General features: G+C 38.5%; 1 protein-coding gene across 3 annotated transcripts in view; it reads left to right on the plus strand.

Moving 5' to 3' along the window:
- Positions 1-19,736, plus strand: part of DAAM (disheveled-associated activator of morphogenesis-like protein) — an 88,874-nt gene that overhangs the window by 35,019 nt on the left and 34,119 nt on the right. For all 3 annotated transcript variants that reach the window (XM_028176077.2, XM_028176078.2, XM_089734789.1), the window contains 2 exons: positions 6,712-6,870; positions 18,094-18,222. In XM_028176077.2, coding sequence (XP_028031878.2) covers positions 6,712-6,870; positions 18,094-18,222 — 288 coding nt within the window. The remainder of the gene's footprint in view (positions 1-6,711; positions 6,871-18,093; positions 18,223-19,736) is intronic.

Here is a 19,736-nt window from a genome sequence, read left to right on the forward strand (position 1 = left end):
TTTCACTAATAACATTCCAGAGATTTACAAATCTATACTCTATACTTAATATTATAAAGAGGAAAGATTTGTTTGTTTGTTTGTATTGATTAGGCTCCGAAACTACTGAACCGATTTGAAAAAATCTTTCGCTGTTTGGAAGCTACACTATTCCCGAGTGCCATAGGCCATATATAATCTTTTTTGAAAAAAAATTAGGGATTCTGGTGTAAAAGGTGTGAAAAAATTACCTAAAATATTCATTGCGTCGCGTGGCCTGCGAAAACTTTTGATGATAGAATAAAATAATGTACTACGACTTCGTAGAGCATATTATTATTTACAAAAAGTGTCGCGACAGCATACTCGTATGTCTAACTATTACAGTTATGCTGCAAATAGTGTTCTTTTATTTAAAAAAATAAAACAACGTCAAATATCGTTAAAGTTTTTGCTAAAGTCCCGAGCGGAGCCGGAGCGGGCCGCTAGTGATTAATACAAAAATTCTCAAATGCTCGTTTTCACTTTCACCCTGACATCCTGTTGGTTTCCTACGTGACTGTCCTACCGAAGACGTCCTCCTGACACACATAACGTTCACGGTCACACACACAAACCCGAAACATACATTGCATTGTTACACTTCTCAATAGTAAATTTTCACTTGTGTTCGTGATGCTACAGTGTTGTTTGACCTCGATGCTTAAAGCTCGATAATACGATGACTAGAACACCGACTACAATGAAACTACAAACTGACATGTTCACGATCGACTTCCACGGTGAAGGAATAACATCTTGTAGTAAAAATCAAAACCGCAAAATTATAATTTGCGTAATTACTGGTGGTAGGACCTCTTGTGAGTCCGCGCGGGTAGGTACCACCACCTAGCCTATTTCAGCCGTGAAGCAGTAATGCGTTTCGGTTTGAAGGGTTCGAAGGGAAAAATAAAAACGGAGTAATTTGTTTCTAAACGGAGTAATTTGTTTCTAAAAAAAACAATTTGTTTCTAAACTATAGGTTACTAGCTTTTGCCCGCGACCTCGTCCGCGTGGAATAGTTCACAAATAATGCTTTATTTTAGAACAAATTTGGTTAGCCTAAATACGTTATAGTGAGCCAACCTTAACATATAGACATATGGTGTCGCGGACTTTTTTTTAGAAATTTTAAAGGGGCACAATTCTGTCATACACTATTTTAGCGTAACTAACCGTTTCTTCAGCGCACGCAGTGGAAGCTCTCAGAAGGGAAAAAAAGCCCCGATTTTGAAACGTTCTTTATTGGTGCTTCGCTTGTATTGGCCTTAGCGTGATGTTATATAGCCTATAGCCTTCCGCGATATCTAACACTGAAAGAATTTTTCAAATCGGATCAATAGTTCCTGAGATTAGCGCGTTCAAACAAACAAACTCTTCAGCTTTATAATATTAGTATAGATATAGATAGGTTTTCCGTATTAACGTAGTTTATCTGAGAAGTTTATATTATTATGTTTCGTGAACGGTCGAGTTGAATGCCCTAAGTAAAGTTCACAGCGACAATGGTGCATGCACTGTCGCGTTCGCTTGCAATGTCTTTAAGATGTGGTGAGTTTTTTTTTTGCCCAATTTGTAAGAGGCTGTTTTGTTGATCATCGCAATTTAGGTTACATGACAATGGTGCGGTAGTGGAAGTCGATCCTTGTTGGTGTTAGGGCGAATTTATATGGGTATTAGTAAAAACGCAGTCATGCACTCCAGTTTGAAGGGTGGAACAGTCTTTCTACTATAATGTAATTGAGATATCTCATATCATAATGTTGGTTATAGTGGTGACAGCGTTTGCATGGTGCTTGTGGCCTTCGGTTACCGCTAACCCTCAGACACAGCCCACTGAATTTCTCGCCGGATCTTCTCAGTGGGTCGCGTTTCCGATCCGGTGGTAGATTTTGCGAAGCACGGCTCTTGTTAGGGTTCGTGTTAGCAACGTCGTCAGGTTTGAGCCCCGTGAGCTCACCTACTAGTTTAGGTTACGCTGAAATAGCCTCTCTAGGCTCCCAGCTTAGGTAGAAAAAAAAAGGTAACCACTTAATACCTGGTAGTTATTGACCACGGAAATCCACATCTACTTTAAAAAAAACAAAGACTGGCTTGGCGCTAGTGACCAATAACAGGATAATATTAATAAGTTATCAAGAAATTGCTTTGATGGTTGCCACTTACCATGGGGTAGGTCTTGGAGGAAAGACGTACAACTGACAAATAAAGTATTTTCGGTTTTCGCTCTGCACTTCCTTTTAAACTAAATATTAAAGTCGGTCTACTTACGGCCTTAACTTGCGTTGAAACTTTAATTACCTTAATAAATATTTCATATTCTGAAAACGGAAGCTATTTATTTAGTCTGCCTTGTTTCTTAATGTAAATATTTGAGATATTTATTATCATCAGAATTAAATCAATTACTACCTGTTCATAGATTTAAGAAAACTATCAAGGAACGTTTGTGCAACATGTCATATTATAAAGTTAAGGATTATTTACTAGATGGAACTACGTAGGAATGAGGTGTTCGCTCCTGGCCTTTTCATTTTTCATTATTAAAATTATTATTTTTTATTGTATTTTTTGACTTGTTTTTTCCTTTATTGTAAATATTATTACTTATTTAAAAAAAAAAAAGTAAATATTTGAGATAAAACTAAAAAAAAGCCTGCTGAGTTTGTTTCGCCGGTTCTTCTCAGGACTGTGGCTTTTTTTGGAATTGGTGGTAGAGTTAACATTGTTATTTATATTTTGACATTCAACAAGTATGTTATACTGACATCTAAGTTGAAATAAATGATTTTGAATTTGAATTTCAATTTAAAAGCTATAATTAAATACAGCAAGTCAGTTAAAACGGGAGCTTGTGCCGTTAAAATAACAACATTTAAGCGATACAGTTACAATAACCTCTAATCTGCTTGGAGTGCGTGAGCGATCTTGTCACGTGGGACGCACTAACGCATTTCAATCTTGACATCTTAATTGAAGAACACATGGTTTGCGGCAATGGATGCGCTAAATTAACACGCGCTTAATGTTACGTACAAAAATAGGCTTGGTTTTTGGCGAAATTCTATTAACGTTTTTGTATTGCTTAGATGGGTGGACGAGCTCACAGTCCACCTGATGTTAAGTGGTTACTGGAGCCCATAGACGTGTAGAACGTAAATGCGCCACCCACCTTGAGATATAAGTTCTAAGGTCTCAGTATAGTTACAACGGCTGCCCCACCCTTCAAACCGAAACGCACTACTGCTTCACAGTAGAAATGGGCGGGGTGGTGTTACCTACTCGTGCGAACTCACAAGAGGTCCTACCACCAGCAAATCGTGCTCAAGGTTAACTAATGACGTTGTTGACTTGAGTTCGAAGTCTCGATGGCATTGATTAATTACTTCGTGACAGGAAAAAGCCTCAACCTGAGTGACGTTCCTATCACTATTAACAAACAGATTCACGAATCTGAACGTATCGGAAAAACTGAAAACAAGTACCACATGGTTTAATTTTTTAATTTACGTGTCATTTAATATAAATGCTTTTAATTTGGCGCACCTCGTCTGTTAGTTTGGTATCAAAATCACGAAAGTAATTTGAACGTATGGATGTGTGTAATCACGAATCATAATTTACATGAACACGTTTGTCCGACAAGCGTACAAGTCAATTACCTCTCAAAACTATCGCAGATGTCAAGTTGAAGGTGTTGTTAATTGCATTAAGCTATTAAAAGGTTAATATTGTAATGTAAGTCGTGTGTTACTCAATAGTTTGGGTTTTGTTTCGTTTGAACAAACGGGTGTGTTGATTTCATACTTATATTTCTTTTTTTGTTTGCGTGAACGTTACCTTTATGGTAACGAGAACAAACCTTTTTCAATTTGAAATTTTTGTCAATTTCTATCTGCTGTTTCTTGAGCACGATCGACGATCTTTCGTCAAGTTTGTAAGCCTTAACCAGCACAGCTGCGTTTCTGGTTTTGCCTTAGATAAAAAACAAAAAATATATATATTCAGATTAGACTATTTTTACATCTACCCTGCTTACACAAAAGGTCCCTTGGGTGGGAAATGTCGGCTCACGTTCTTCACATACTCCATCGCACACTCTACTATCTACGCCAATTGTTAATTTATCAATTATTATTAAGTATACCAACGGGTTGTAATTTTACTCAGTATTATACATATAACAAAATACAACTCTATAAATTGGACCTAAATAATTTCATTATATTTTAAAACAGCCTTTTGATAAATTGAAACATATAAAATAAAATCAATATAGAAGAAATTACTTAAAATTTAAAATTATTTTTTATCAGTTTCTTAATTCGTTCTTAATCCGTGGAAAATACGACAAGTTTTTAAATGAGCGATTTAATCTTCTCATTCTAATATATTTTTAAAGTTGAATTCTCAGGCACTTGTTCTGATCCGAAAAAATATCAGGTTACCTAATTTAGTTTACATAAAAGAAGGAATACGAAAAGTTTTTCGCTTAAAATAAATTTTTTTATCTAAGCGAAATTGCGGGCCATAGTAAAATATGTGAATTATATCGAAAACGCGGTCATTTACGTCAAGGACGCGCCGCATACGTTACATAAGTTTGCATTCGTCCACACACGCAACGTTCACGTAACGGAAGCCATCCATCTCGGGTTTTTGTTCCGAGAGTGAAATTAATTCGAAAGAAATGAGTGTAATCGGTCGTGAGATACACACGAATGAAGTAAAGTGTATAATTAGGTATTATTGTTTTCATTCGTTATGTATTAAGCGGTTGGTTCACCCTCAAGACGCTACAATGTCGTTCATGTTTTAACTCTGATTTTAAGAGATTAGGTCTATAGAGGAGTAGCTGTCACGCCCCACCTTATTTTTATTAAGCAAATTGTATGTATGGCGTCTATAACCGAACAGGCAAGACACCCAACGGGTATCGAGTGAAGCGACTATGCCTTGAATCTAATTCGAGTAGTATTTTTAAGATGATATACATGTACCATTTTCACTGGTGGTAGGACCTCTTGAGAGTCCGCGCGGGTAGGTACCACCACCCTGCTTATTTCTGCGGTGAAGCAGTAATGCGTTTCGGTTTGAAAGGTGGGGCAGCCGTTGTAACTGTACCTGAGAACTTAGAACTTATGTCTCAAGGTGGGTGGCGCATTTACGTTGTAGATGTATATGGGCTTCTGTAACCACTTAACACCAAGTGGGCTGTGAGCTCGTCTACCCAACTAAGCAATAAAAAAAATCCTTAAAACGCTTTCTCAAATGACTCCTGTAGTCTTCGATCAATCCTGTAGTGAAGGAATAACATAAAATATGCACAATGGCGTGCTGTGAGTTGGAACGCGGAGGTACTACCATCCTAATCATTTCGTCATGCCTTCTGGCTTGAAGAGAAGGATTGCCGTTATAAAATGTAATTGATAAATCGACCTCATTTCTCTAGGTCTAAACATAACTTGTATAGGATAACTACTTAACATCAGCTGGGATATGAGTTTGTGTTCCCATCGGTTTTTGTTCGTTGGATTGTATTTTGGTTTAAGCTGCTTTCAGGCTACTCTATAATATAATAGCATATAGTATATATATGTAGGATTGGTAAGAACGGAACGTATGAAAAGAGTGGAACGAAACGTTAAGATGTGAGTGAGAGAAAACGGAAAGAAAGGGAGAAGAGAATGACAGATGAAATGACAGAGAATTGGAAGATGGCGAAGACGGTTGAAAAATGAGCAACACGTAATAAAAGTGTTAATTATTAATTATTATTATAACACGATTTTGGAATAGTATAACTTTTATTTTATGCACTGCGATCCCTATTCTACATTTTCAGTAATAAAAGTGTTAATTATTATTAGAACAGAAGATTTTGGAACAGTGGAAGTTTTATTTTATGCGCTGCGATCCCTGTTCTACATATTATTATATAGCTCGTAGCACAACAATATCGCGCACCATACATTGTTATGGACACGTTCACTCACACTGTACTGTACTATATATTATTGGCTAAGTATAGGCTGCTATACTATATGGCACTATAGTATAGCGTAGTCTGAAATCAGCTTTACAATAAAAATCAAATTTTACAGTTATTTTTATTTTAAACCGTTTCTTTGTTTGCATTAAAAATATTCATGTTACGGAACTATCAATTGAACTATTACGAGGAATGTAGCATGGAAATGTCAGGTGTTTTCATAACTCTATAATATCTCGCAACATGTGTTGTTTGCGAGCTTCATGGCTACTATATTGATTGAAGCATTGCGTTCAATTTGCGTATTGAATTTCGTTTACATATCTTTAAAGCTATTTCATAATAAGTAATTTTAGTTAGGTACAAGAATTTTACAGAATACATCCAATCAACAGTGAGACATTCATCAATTAGATCATCAGGGTTCTCTGTTTTCGATTCAATAAACAATCAGTATAACAATAAACAGTATTGTGTCTGTGTCAATAACTTCAATTGTTGACCAACAAGTTAATTCAAAAGCTTACTACAAAAAACATGTATTGTGAATGTGTAAACTGCAAAGATAAAGAGAGAAAAGTCGAACAATTTTGGAACGAAGTTCCTTATGGGACGATGCGGAGGGGTTTTTTTCCCACCCTAACCGGGAAAAAACGTCCGTAACGTAACATATTTTTTCATAGTATTGTTTTCTTTCCCAGGGTCTGCCGTCGTGGTCCCGCGGTGTGGAGGCGGTGGAGGCGGCCCGGACGCGTCTGGTGCGTTGGGCATGTGGCGACCCACCTACCGAGCCTGACCCGCCAAGGAAGAAGATGCCGCATGCGCTAAGACGGAGGTGGCCGCTCTGTCCTTGTTTACAGGTAATTTGATTCTCTGATGTACAAAACTAATGGATTCTTACACTACTATGTTTGAAATTTTTTACACAAACTACCCTATTCATAATATAAGTAACTAGCCGTACTCGCCCGCTTCGCTGGGCATTTAAAATTAACATTATTATTTATTGTCATTATCATTAGGGAGTCCAACACTTATACCAATATTAGCCTATCCATTAAGTACATGTATTTTTTACAGGGATACCAAGTTTTAAGTCAATCTGATGCATGGTTCAGTAGTTATAATGGAACATCCGTAAAAACCACTGTAGATTTATATATTAGTATAGATTAAATATAAACTTCTAAAATAATATGGGATGATAAGTGTGAATCTCGATAATTAATAAAACGGAATCTAGGCAGCACACGACTGAACCGTCGATATGAAGCTTGGATGAAATTTTAAGTTCAACAGTCTCTTTTGGATAATGTTATGACGAGTGTTGAAGAAGGCCCAGAGGCAATAGTTCAATGCGCTGCTCGGACCAGATACCCTCCACTCTCAACACGTTAATATCCCCATAGCTGATGATAAGCAGTGGTGGCACAGGATAATCAAGAAGAAAGTTATTAAAGGAGGCCATGATCCTCAGCATTGAGGACTATCGAGGCCAAGATGAGATGACGTGTGTTGTCCTTCTAAATAAATCGGCCAGTAGCGAAATTTGTTGATTCGGGAGATGAGATTACTCAGCTACGTTAAGAAAACCAAGTTAAGCGTCAAAGGTTCTGCTATTGTGGACACACATACATACATCACAAATTTGTCAGATGAGTTGATCATGCCAATATAAATATAGATTTGAAACTGTTAGATGCTTGACTGAGCATTTTCAGAACGAGTTTTGTAATGGTTTACTCAAAAACACCTCGATATCAATAAAATTGTAAATAAATTGTGATAAACAAGACGGATCAAAGAACTAACAATAGGCGGACTTAAAATTATTAATCTCAAAGAAACATCAAGAACAACCACGAACTAGTTCATATGAATTGTTCCAGAACATAATATCAAATGTATCGTGCAAGTAACACTAGCCCCTTGTATCGGATCACGAGCTGCGTATCAGGTTCATGTGACACTTTCACAGTGTTCCCGTGAATATATAAATAAATATTGCAGGTATTCGATTTGGGAAACGGCTGTCTGAACAAGGATGTATTTGACAAAGGCCTCATAAGATATTTCTGGTTTTTGATGTGAAACATCTATAGCCGCACGTAAAACCGATTTCTGGCGTGGCGACGCATGTCGTGGCGACGCGTCGCCATGCGCAATCGACTATGCGATTCTCTCCCACTCGATCCGGCGTTAAGCCATCTCTCTCGCTACACTGAGCTCGGATACCTATAGTGTATACTCCGTAGTGTATACAGTGTTGTTTACTACAGTACACATAACCTGTGTTTTACTTGAAAACACATTATTTTTTCGTAATATTTTATTTTATCATTATGACATATTTAGTTCCTATCACAATCTGTTCTTTTCTGCATATTACTTTTACAAAATAATGTCGATGTTTCACATCTGCCACGCGTCTAGTGACGGCTCACTTTTTTTTTACTTTATTAGCGATGTCCGCGTATACTGTAGAGCTATTAAAACTACCTTAATAGTCTTTTGTTACTTTCAGTTTCGGATGCGTCTCAAGTTACGTGGTGACGACAATAAAAAAAAGCGAGTTTAAACTGTGATAATTTTAATTATGTAAACGAGTGACGAAAATTGTGCCAAATATGTACTATTCTGTAGCGTTATTAGGAAACTAGTGAAATCCTGTAACACTGCAATATCGCGATCATTAATTGTGTTGAAAATTAAATCTCTAAATTAATTTCTTGGAAGAACTCGTTAGCCATTGGTCGTACCATAATTGTATTTTATTATAAGTTATTGCTATTCTGATTTATAAGCTATTGCGAAGGTTCATTAAAAGCCGTCCAGTTTTTTTTCTGAAAGAGTAACATAGTTATATCTATCCTCACAAACTTCGCATTATAAAAGTATTAGTGGGATGTTTGACTTAAATCACGTATTTTCACTGGCCATTTACTTCAGTCGCGCACATTGTATACGACTTTTCGTGAATTTGTAGATTGTAATTTCATTAATAATCCAAGCAAACTTGTTAAATAAAATATCTAACATTTTGAATACCACCATAGAATACGGTTCATTAATAACGGTAAATATTACAATAGGCATGTGGCAACCGTTGCCTGCAATCGAAATGTTACACGAGAAAGGTCAGATTGTACCTAATTTATAATTTTTATTTTAACTTGAAATCGATCTGAATGTAGATTATAACGATTGTGCTTACTCCAAGGATCTATTATTGCTACATATCTATGAATAGGATTTAAAATAATATTATAATGCTTATATCAGTCACCCAGCAGTGTTAGTGGCTCGTTGTTGAGAGATTTTATGTCGGAATAAACATGAAAATAAAATCCTCCCAGTCGCTTGCTTTTGGTTATTAAATTGTTAGCTCCTGTTTTATAAATATATCTATAATGTGTTTTTCGTTGTTAAGCAGGCGTTTTAGCAATTTCGCGAGGTACATAGACACCTCAATGCGTCTTTGTGTTTTGGGATATTGTTTTAAACTTTTTAATGTGGAATAATTTCTTAAGTAATTCAAATTCAATAAATATGCCAACATATCCGCACCCCTATACTGTCTTATTATCATATTACACAGCTAATACTGGGATGTATATTGTATAGTGTTCCCAAGGAAATTTATTCTTTAGTAAACTTGGGGGATATGCTATCGAATATCACGTCGGTGTCACCGGTTTGGGGGAAACGTCGTGGCCTAAAGGATAAGATGTCCGGTGCATTCGTATCTAGCGATGCACCGGTGTTCAAATCCCGCAGGCGGGTACCAATTTTTCTAATGAAATACGTACTCAACAAATGTTCACGATTGACTTCCACGGTGAAGGAATAACATCGTGCAATAAAAATCAAACCCGCAAAATTATAATTTGCGTAATTACTGGTGGTAGGACCTCTTGTGAGTCCGCACGGGTAGGTACCACCGCCCCGCCTATTTCTGCCGTGAAGCAGTAATGCGTTTCGGTTTGAAGGGTGGGGCAGCCGTTGTGACTATACTGAGACCTTAGAACTATATCTCAAGGTGTGTGGCGCATTTACGTTGTAGATGTCTATGGGCTCCAGTAACCACTTAACACCAAGTGGGCTGTGAGCTCGTCCACACATATAAGCAATAAAAAAAAAAAAAAAAAAACGAAAAAGGGAAGATCTATCAGGCGAGTGAAAAAGTTCGATAGACCGACACGGTTCGAAGGTTATTTGTTCTGAATTTGCGATGCAAACCTTTCTTGAGAATATTAGATTCAGGTATCTTTTTTTTTTTTTTTTTTTTCGGGTAGAGGGCCGAACCTCCTACGAGGTCCCCGCGCAAAAGGGGCGCGCGGGGTATGTGAGACTCAACGATCTGCATGGTGTTGTGAGCAGACCGCGGGCCCAAGGATTTTAGAGCCCACCCACTAAACGACTCCTCTGCACTCTTACACCCGACGTCCGATCCCCTCCGAGGTCAGAACCCGGATGAGGTAGGGGGGCTACCGCGGTCAACACTACAACCAGACGGCGCGGCTCACCCCAAGGACGCCCAGCCGACGGAGCCTTCGAGGCGAATCGAAGGCTCTGACACGTCGGCCGTCTCGGTACGGCAGCCCGTCGGGCCGCCCAGACGGTGCCGCTGGTGTCCCGGAATACCCCGCTGGACCAGAACCAGCCTGCCGGGTCGGGACGCGATACACCGTCGACCGGTCGCTCTATTCACTCCACGGCAGCGCGCTAGAGTGCTGGTAGCGCGCCGCGCGGCCTCACCCCCTCAGGTCGCCCCTTGACCTTCACCGGGGGGAGGCCGCCACCTACAGGGGCCGGGACGTACGGGCGTATTCCCGCCTCCGGCCCCCGGCTCGACGGCGACGGATCGGTGCGGAAAGGGAAGAGCTCTCCCTCTCTCGCTCCGCCGCCTCCTTCTGCGAGATGGTGGACTCGCAGAAGTCGAGCATCGCCTTCCAGGACGCGTCGCTGCCGAGCATCGTAGCCACGACGCGCGGCAGCGAGAGGTCCTCTCCAATGACCGCGACGAGGGCGGCGCGTTGCTCGTCAAATCCAGAGCAACGCGCCAGCGTGTGTTCCGCTGTGTCTTCCTCGTCGCGGTCCGCGCAGTGGTGGCACTGCGCCGTCGGTTCCCTTCCGGCTATTTTGAAAAGATACCGGCCAAAACAACCATGGCCGGTCAACATTTGCGTCAGCCGGAAGGTGAGGCATCCGCGGTCGCGGCCCACCCAGTCCGCGAGAACCGGGCGGACCGCCTCGACGGTACGGAGGCTGGCCGACGGGTCCGCCAAGCGGCGAGACCACGCCTCCAGCACGGACCGCCGAGATTGGAGCCTCCGCGCTCGAACTACTCCTTCGCCGGGGCGCCCTTCCCCCCTAGAACGAAGGTCGCTACGCCACCGGTAATCGGCAGCGAGCGCCTCCGCCTCCAGGTCCCAGGGTGGCGCCCCGGCGAGCAAACACGCCGCCTCGAAGGAGACGGTGCGGTATCCTCGGATCGCCCTGACCGCGATCGCGCGCTGCGGACGTCGCAGCGCGGCGACGTTCTGGCGGGTCAGGGCGTGGCACCATACGGGCGCGCCGTATAGTGCCATCGACCGAGATTCAGGTATCTGCCCCAATATTTTTTTTTCCATGACAGGCATCGCCACAGTGGGTGTATTTGGTAAGGTGTTAGTGCAGGATAATTCGGAAATGATATAATTATATTATATGAAATTCTAAAGTAAATGACTTTTTAAAATATACTTAGATAATTTTTGTGCAACGTTGTCATAATTCCACAATTTGTTCAGTTTTCTATGGAAGAAATCCACTAAAAAGGCCGAATCCACTAAGAACGCCTGAAGCACCTCTTCAAGCATCTCAAATGATAATTATTATCGAAGCACTGTCAAAACACGTACTTAAAACAATTAACTCATTATTACAATTAGAGCGAGACGAACGAACGTCAATGAGTAGACGGGAAGTTATTACTAACGAGACGGGAGATGTCTTCGTATTGATTGTGAGTTATTGTGGAGTGCACGACAAATACATTCTGAATACTGTCAAAAGTCGATAAGCTGTGCGGTCACGGAGGGTGTCTAGATGTCAAGATTCAATTCGGATCAGTTGCGTCGGTTAATAGAATGTGTATTTGTTGAAGTGTAATGTTTGTGTCGATATTTCAGATTTAAAAACGTCGAAAATACAATTGCGTGCCGTGTTCTCTTTAAAAAATGAGTTCATCGATCAAAAGAAAGAAGATCGGTTTATCAATCAAACGAAAATGTTCTAATGCGAAACAAAATGTAAGTAGTTTTGTATCGTACATGTCTTGTGTTTGGTAGGAACAATTTTGGAGTTTTATGAAGCTTAAAAATAATCGATAAAGTAATAGTGTTAAAAGAAAAAGTCTACAATGCACAACCTTATTAACACTTCGTGCTTATCCTGCTTTCACGTTTTACCAATATTCCCGATCAAGTTATGGTTAAATTTATGGAAAAATAATTTGTGGAGTGTTTTTTGGTGCCGCTGCGAATTCAACGAAACGAAAAAGCGACACTAAAAGGAGACAGACATACATCTGCATGAATATGCCTAATGTATTAGCATCTGAGAGAATGAAAAATAATACTATTCAAGGTTTTACTTCTGCCACTTAGGAAAGGTACACATGTTATGTTGGTAGTACACGCGGCTTGGATGGTTAATACAAATAAATCATTCAAATTAGTTGATAAATTTTGTGATATTTAAAAAAAAAGGTCTGTTGTAATTTCACGTTTCATATTTCATACTAACTTCGCCTCGTTAAAGTTACTAACTGGAAACGGTTCCTTAGAGATCGTAAATAAATCGTTCTGGCCGGACGGTCGATGAAGTCATCGACTGAAATACTTTCAGTAGTCTCGTTCCTTGCGAGGGTTGAAAGGTTATTTATTAGGCTCTTTAATTATGATTGAAATTTCATGCTTTAAAAGAAACGGCCTCGTGCGTTCGAAGTTTGTTCAAGTCTTCTTTTTTCTGCTTATGATTTGCTTTTTGATTTGGTTAGTAAATTCTGTTTGATGTTCGTATTTCTAAAAGATTTCTGTGTGTGTATGTGTTTTTTTGTTAATTGTTCTACGCACCAAGCTTATCTACCGGCTATTAATTACTGTAACTTTCCAAAGTGGGTGTTTGTATTACGTGTACGCCGCGTTTCAATCTTGAGGTAAATGTAGAGTGTAATTCTATGGGAAAAGTAAACTTTTAAACTCTTTATTGTATCTTTGGCAGCAATATCTTGATAAAGAATTAACTGAAGTATAAAAGATGTGTGGTGTCGTGGGACACCGGATAGGAACGAAGTTCCATATAAGAAAAAGAAAAAAAGAATTACGAGAAAAAAATCGCGCGGTGAAATATCTCTGTGCGGAAAACAAGGCCTTATTCCACGGACTTTTTCTTAAGGGTTTTACTATCACATTTTTTTCAGTTCGGTCGCGCAGCAAAATCCCTATCTCCTCCAAGCCTGCCGTAAGGAACTTCGTTCCAATAATAGTTTCGTCGCCTATTTTTAGTAGGTTTAGTTTCACAACAAAGAAGGCAACTGGTAATGCTAATTGATTCGATACACGATTACATCTAAATCACCATCGAAATTTTATATTAATCATAAGCTTTTTGTAGTACTGCCAGCGCAAATCAATTAAAACGGAAGACCACGTTCTCGTCTGCAGTGTTCAGTCAGTCTACTGTCTCTGCTTAAAAATACCCCGGGTTCACGATATTTTTATTTAATGAAACGAGAAGTATTGGTATGAAATTTTGATTAACTCGTTGAGGTAGCTTGTTATTCCTTCTGTATGAGATTTGATTATAAAGGGACACTGTTGTCCTTTTTATTTCGTTCCGTATTTACATGGCGCACATAAACTTTGACGTCATTAATCACTATGGTGTATTCTTTGACTCGCATTCAAATTTTTTTTTTCTTGATTTTAATTTCTTATTTCTGAGCAGATTTGATTTTTGTTCGACAATCGGATTTGTTCGTGTTTAGCTCTTTTGAGAACAAAAACATTCAGTCAACATACCGATAAAACAAATTTGTTTTATTATAGCAGCTTAGTAAAATTATTACTGCTAGTCTTTTATTTTGAGGTTTAAGGTATTGTTTACTATCTATCTCAGCAGTTCGTAATTTAATGTGATAACGGTATTATGTATCAACATCACTAGATGTCTTTAGGTATTTAATCTCATTTTCATCCATTTAATGGAATAGTTCATTCATAATTACAATGCACACATAAAGTCTATTGTTCTCATCGACTCGGTAAATATTTGCGTCTCTGTTCGTGACCTCGTAACTATGTTTGCACAAACATCAACATCATTTTGATAAATTATATTTGTTGTTGCCTTATTCCACGACTAAATGTAAAAAAGTGGTTTATAATTTTTGGTTAAAGTTAATTGTTACGACCACGTGCTTTTTTTCGTAAAATTGGAATCTTCTTTAACATTGTGAAGTCTTTCGATTGTTGAAACAGGTTTTAGAATCAATTTACTGTGTGAGTAATGATAATAATAAAATTGATAAAACACCTATCGGAAATTTATGAAGAAGAAAATAATTGTTGATGGTACAGTCATAATATATTGGGTGTTATAGAGGGTAGAGAAGGTGTTTTCGAAGTCAAGATAGTTACAATATGCCTAATGTCACAGCCTAAAGTGAATTAGAGATAAATTTTCTTAAGCCTCGAGTAAATATTTTTAAAAAAATTCATAAGTCATGAATATACTATCTAAAGTATATGTAAAGTAGTAAAGTTTCGTGATAGGGCCAGGATTAAATATATTATTAGTGACCGCGTCGGTCCCCAATTTCCTTCCTATTGGTTTCCTAATGACGGATATTTGGCGTTACGGATCTGGCTGAAGTTATTGCTGTTGTCGCGGATGTCTATTTTTTCCGAATTCTTCATTCTAGCCTTATTCGATCCGATGACTAAAACTATTTCAGTTATTTTATTCAGTGTCACATTACATACATTAGTATACAGATACTTATGTTATATTTGAAACAACTAAGCAATACAATTATCAAAAAATCACTTCCATAAAAAAAAAAGTTGCTTCCCCAATAAAACTGTATTGTATACAGTGCGTCATACCTTTGAAAACAAAGAACTTTTGAACTGTCTCAGCCCTGATCTTGTCTTGTTAAAAAGGTCACGAATTTTTGGACTGTGTGTCATCATTTTTCATTTCATCCGTAATTCATGTGTCAGCCCTGCTCGAGTTCCATTCAATGAGTTCTACAGTCACAGCCAAAGAAATATGTATATATATATTCCACAGGCGCCGACGAAAGGTCAACATTGACTCATACATTTATGTACAATCGTAAGTGTGATGTATGTATGATGTTTATCATTTTGCACTGAGCGCTCGTAAAGATTGTCAAACATGGATCGCTGTTATCACTATCAACATTAAACGCTGTTTTATATGAATGGAACTTTTGTTGCAACGCATTAAAGTGCATTTTTGTGTTTTTGGAAACAAGTACATGCTACATTAAGTTTGTGGTAAAGAACTTTTTTCAGTAATGATTTAGAATTAAGGAATTGTGTAAAGGACTTTCATCACGATATTTCGGAGATAATAAAATGAAAGTTATGCGCGTTATTTGACGGAAATGAGATTAAGTTTTTGTCCACGTTCATTGTGTTGATTTTAAATATTTTCCCACAGTCGAAAGTTTGCGGAAATTAATGTGGATGCGAGTGTGAACGTTTTTTGAATGGCAGTCGAGATTTTAAGATCTAACTTTGTACCGAAATGGAAGCTATTTGATTTAATTGTCTACAATCTTAATGCAAGTACTACGTATGTTGGATTGCTTAATTAAGAAATAAAAAGAGTCAGTTTTTTGTGAATTTAATTAATGTTGTGCACATTTAATATAAAAATAAAAAAGTCGAGTCGTGTGAAATAAATCTTTGATTAAGAATTACATTACGGACATTAAAGGCGATACCTTCGATCCTCAGCTTGGTTATTGAAACTTAACACGCATTTTCTGCTATAGAGTGTAAATACATGTATAGTGGTAATCCTTACTTGCCTGGTGTGTTGAATTGTTAAGTATCAAACAGTAAGTGTCACCACCAGTCACCTTGAGATTAGAATCGGTGTTTCAACTGTATTGGAACAATTGGTTCTGCAATCACCGCCTATTTCTGCCTTGAAGCAGTAATGCGTTTCGGCTTGAAGGGTGGGGTAGCCGTTACAAATATACTGAGACCTTAGAACTTATATCTCAAGGTGGGTGGCGCATTTACATTGTAGTGTATGAGCTCCAGTAACCACTTAACACCAGGTGGGCTGTGAGCTCGTCCACCCATCTAAGCAATAAAAAAAAATTAGACCGATTCGCGGCAGAAATAGACGATGGTGTCAGCTCACAGTGCAAGAACACAATTTACCTAGACGAGTACTTAAGTCGCGATAACGTTAAGCCCCGCGAGTGTAGTAAAAGAGAAATTCAAAAGAACTAATCATTGAGTCTGGTGATCCATGTCTTTAATTACAGTTACATATACAATGCAGAAGCCGGCGCATGTGTTCCGGTGCATTGTTTACATTACGTGATCCAATACGACAACAGAAAACGACGTATGACCGCTCGATTTAAACCAATATTGTCCTACCGTCTTAAATCTAAAGACGGATATGGCTTTGCTTCGTTCAATTTCCTGATGCAAGGAACGTTCGCCTTCATCTTTTACAAGTAAGGAAATAACTCGCCGCCTTGGCTCGTTTTTATTTAAAATTTAAATAACTTCTCTTCCCTTAACCGGTGTGTATTCGTAATATGATTTATATTCTTTGAGAATAAATGTATAAATAATGCAATTTTATATTCTGATTTTGTGTTATTCGAATACTTAACATTGAAATGTCGACGGAAATTATGTAAAATGAATAAATTGGCTTATGTAGGAACATATCGTTGTGTGTGTTTGATATTTTGTTATATATTTGTATGAGCTTACAATATGTGTTTGTTGGGCATTCTAATTATCCAACTTCCATATGTCGTCGATAAAGATATGAAAGAAATTAGAGAATAATTTGGCATTGAGTTATAATTCATCCTGTTATCATCATCATCGTCAGCATTGTTGTTGGTCAATCTTTTAGTTATTAACTTGGAACGGATGAGTAGAAAAGCTGACGATCCACTATAGTGTTATGTAGTAAGGTTAATCCGTAAAAATCTTGTGCCTGAATTCAACCATTTACCGTAATACACGAAGTCAAAGTTTATGCAATGTAATACCTAATATTCAAACCGAACCGCGTGATTGCATTACAGAAATACGCAGGTCGGTCGTAGTAATCTTTGGAATCTCAGAACAAGAGATTAGCGAAAGAGCTTACTGTGTCACTGCTATACGAATGATGGGAAAATAATAGTAGGGATCAAATTCGGGTCAGCTAAGGAGTATTTTCGTTGATCTATAATTATTTTGTGGAAGACTTAAACGACGAAGGGAAAGATCTTCCACCGAGCGGGTGATTATGCTCGGTAGACCGACGCCGACGGTCCGAATGTTGTTTTTTTTTCCCTACCTTTGCTGATAGCCTTGAGAAGCTATTTCAGCTTTACCGAACGAGTAGGCGAGCTCACGGGGCTCAAACCTAACGACGTTGCTAACACAAACCCTAGCAAGAGCCGTGCTTCGCAAAATCTACCATAGGATAGGAAACGCGTTCCACTGAGAAGATCCGGCGAGAAACTCAATGGGCTGTGTCTATAGGTTAATGTACTCGCCCTTCGTCGCAAGCGACGCGACGGGTTCGACGAGAACGATGACCGGTGCTTGAGATACCTAAAAGCACCGTAAGTGGATCGGGAGGATCCGTAATGACGTGTATCCGAATGTTGTTCTTCGGAACTTGTATATATGCAAGATTATCTTGAAAATGTCGTAAGCGAGATTCAGGCATCTGTCAAATATCTTGTGTTCTGTGATGGCTACCGCCACAACTTAACTGGATTACAAAAAAAATCAAGGTTGTGTTAATTGTTCCAGAATGACGAACCGCCCGAGATCACGTACTGCGTGGTGGGCGGCGAAGGAGGTCTCGCCCTCCAAGCGGTCACCCCCACGCATCCCATGCCCCCGGAAGATGAGCTGGACGCCAAGTTTTCGGAGCTGGTCGTAAGTATTGCTAACGTTATTTGTATCCAAATCTTCTTCTATATCGTTCCCTCACTGTTGAGGATCGCGACCACATGTGACGTTTCTCCACAGCGTTCGATCATGGGTGGCATGGACTGTACGGTACAGACTACCACCAAGTGCTTCCTTTATTATATGCATCAAAATAATTAGATGTAAAGATGAAATAGCTTTAAAGTGTTTGTTAAGGAAATTAACAGTATGGGGTATTAATTTCCTAAACCCAAATTTTTCAAGCTGAATGAATCAATAGTTCGATTAGTAAAATTTATCTGAAAAGATAAGTTTAGAAGCCGTATTTCAGAGACATATAATTAGAAACCCAAGCAACAGATAATCTAAGTAGTTGTTGCGTCATAAATCAGACACTGTTATCGTGATATTGGGTTCATTTTCGTCTACCAATATCTGAATTTCCGAAGGCCAATCAATATGTTTAATTCAAATGAAGAAGCCAAGAAACCAAGAAGGCGATGCAATTTTAATTGATCCTCACATCGAAGAAGTATTACACACATTGAGTGTCAATGGAACATAAATTTCTCACAATGTCTCAGCTTCTGTAGAAAGAACACTATGTTCCCATAGTTTCATGTAGTTTCGTCATTGCAATGCCACTTGTACCGAGATGACGCAATGGGTGTCGTCTGTCATCATTAAACTAACGCCGATTGTGGCGAACTGAGACATTCGCAATGGGGAAATTCGTTTAATGGGGCATTTACTCGTAATTGTATGACATTGTATTGCAATACTAATAATCTGGTCGATGCAGCCTGCTTTTGGTAAGCGTAAATTATATGCTTACTAGCTGGCCTGGCAAACGTTGTTTTGCCATATAAATTATTTCTAGGAAAGATACCGACTGCAGCGCCATTTGCCGAGCTGATTTATAAATCTAAACCATTCTCGAATCCACTTGAAGGTACACAGAAAATTTCATTAAAATCAGTCCAGCCACTTAGGATGACTTCAGTGACCAACGCACGCAAGATTTGTGAGTTTTGTGACTAAATGAAAATCTTCCGCGATATGTACAAGACTGTTTATTTCTCGTAGTTCCTAACTCACAGAACCTCAGTCAAATTAAAGATGTTATTCTTATGAATTGGAAATCCATTGGGTTGTATTGAAGTGTTGTTTTGATAGATGAGTTGCGGTCACGCCTCGGGCCACTGGCGCTGTGGGTGGGTCTACTTTCACGCATAGCAAGTGCTTACGGCTTTTTGTTTGTCCTAATGAATTTTAAATTAGGTTTTGCAGATAATTTCTGAATGGTTTATTAATAAAAACTTTGTAGTAGCTTAGCGTATGTACTAAAATAAAAATCACGATTGAGAAAATAATTTGTATGTAATTAATTAGTTTGAGGGTTAAACAACTGAACAGTAATATTGATATTATTTTTACCAGTATGTTTAAATATCAAATGAGAATTAATCTAGAAAAATATAAAATGTTGTGATGCGGTATCGGACTGACTATCAACCCTA

This window comes from Bombyx mandarina, chromosome 18 (assembly GCF_030267445.1).
Source record: "Bombyx mandarina strain Sakado chromosome 18, ASM3026744v2".
Lineage (NCBI taxonomy): Eukaryota > Metazoa > Arthropoda > Insecta > Lepidoptera > Bombycidae > Bombyx > Bombyx mandarina.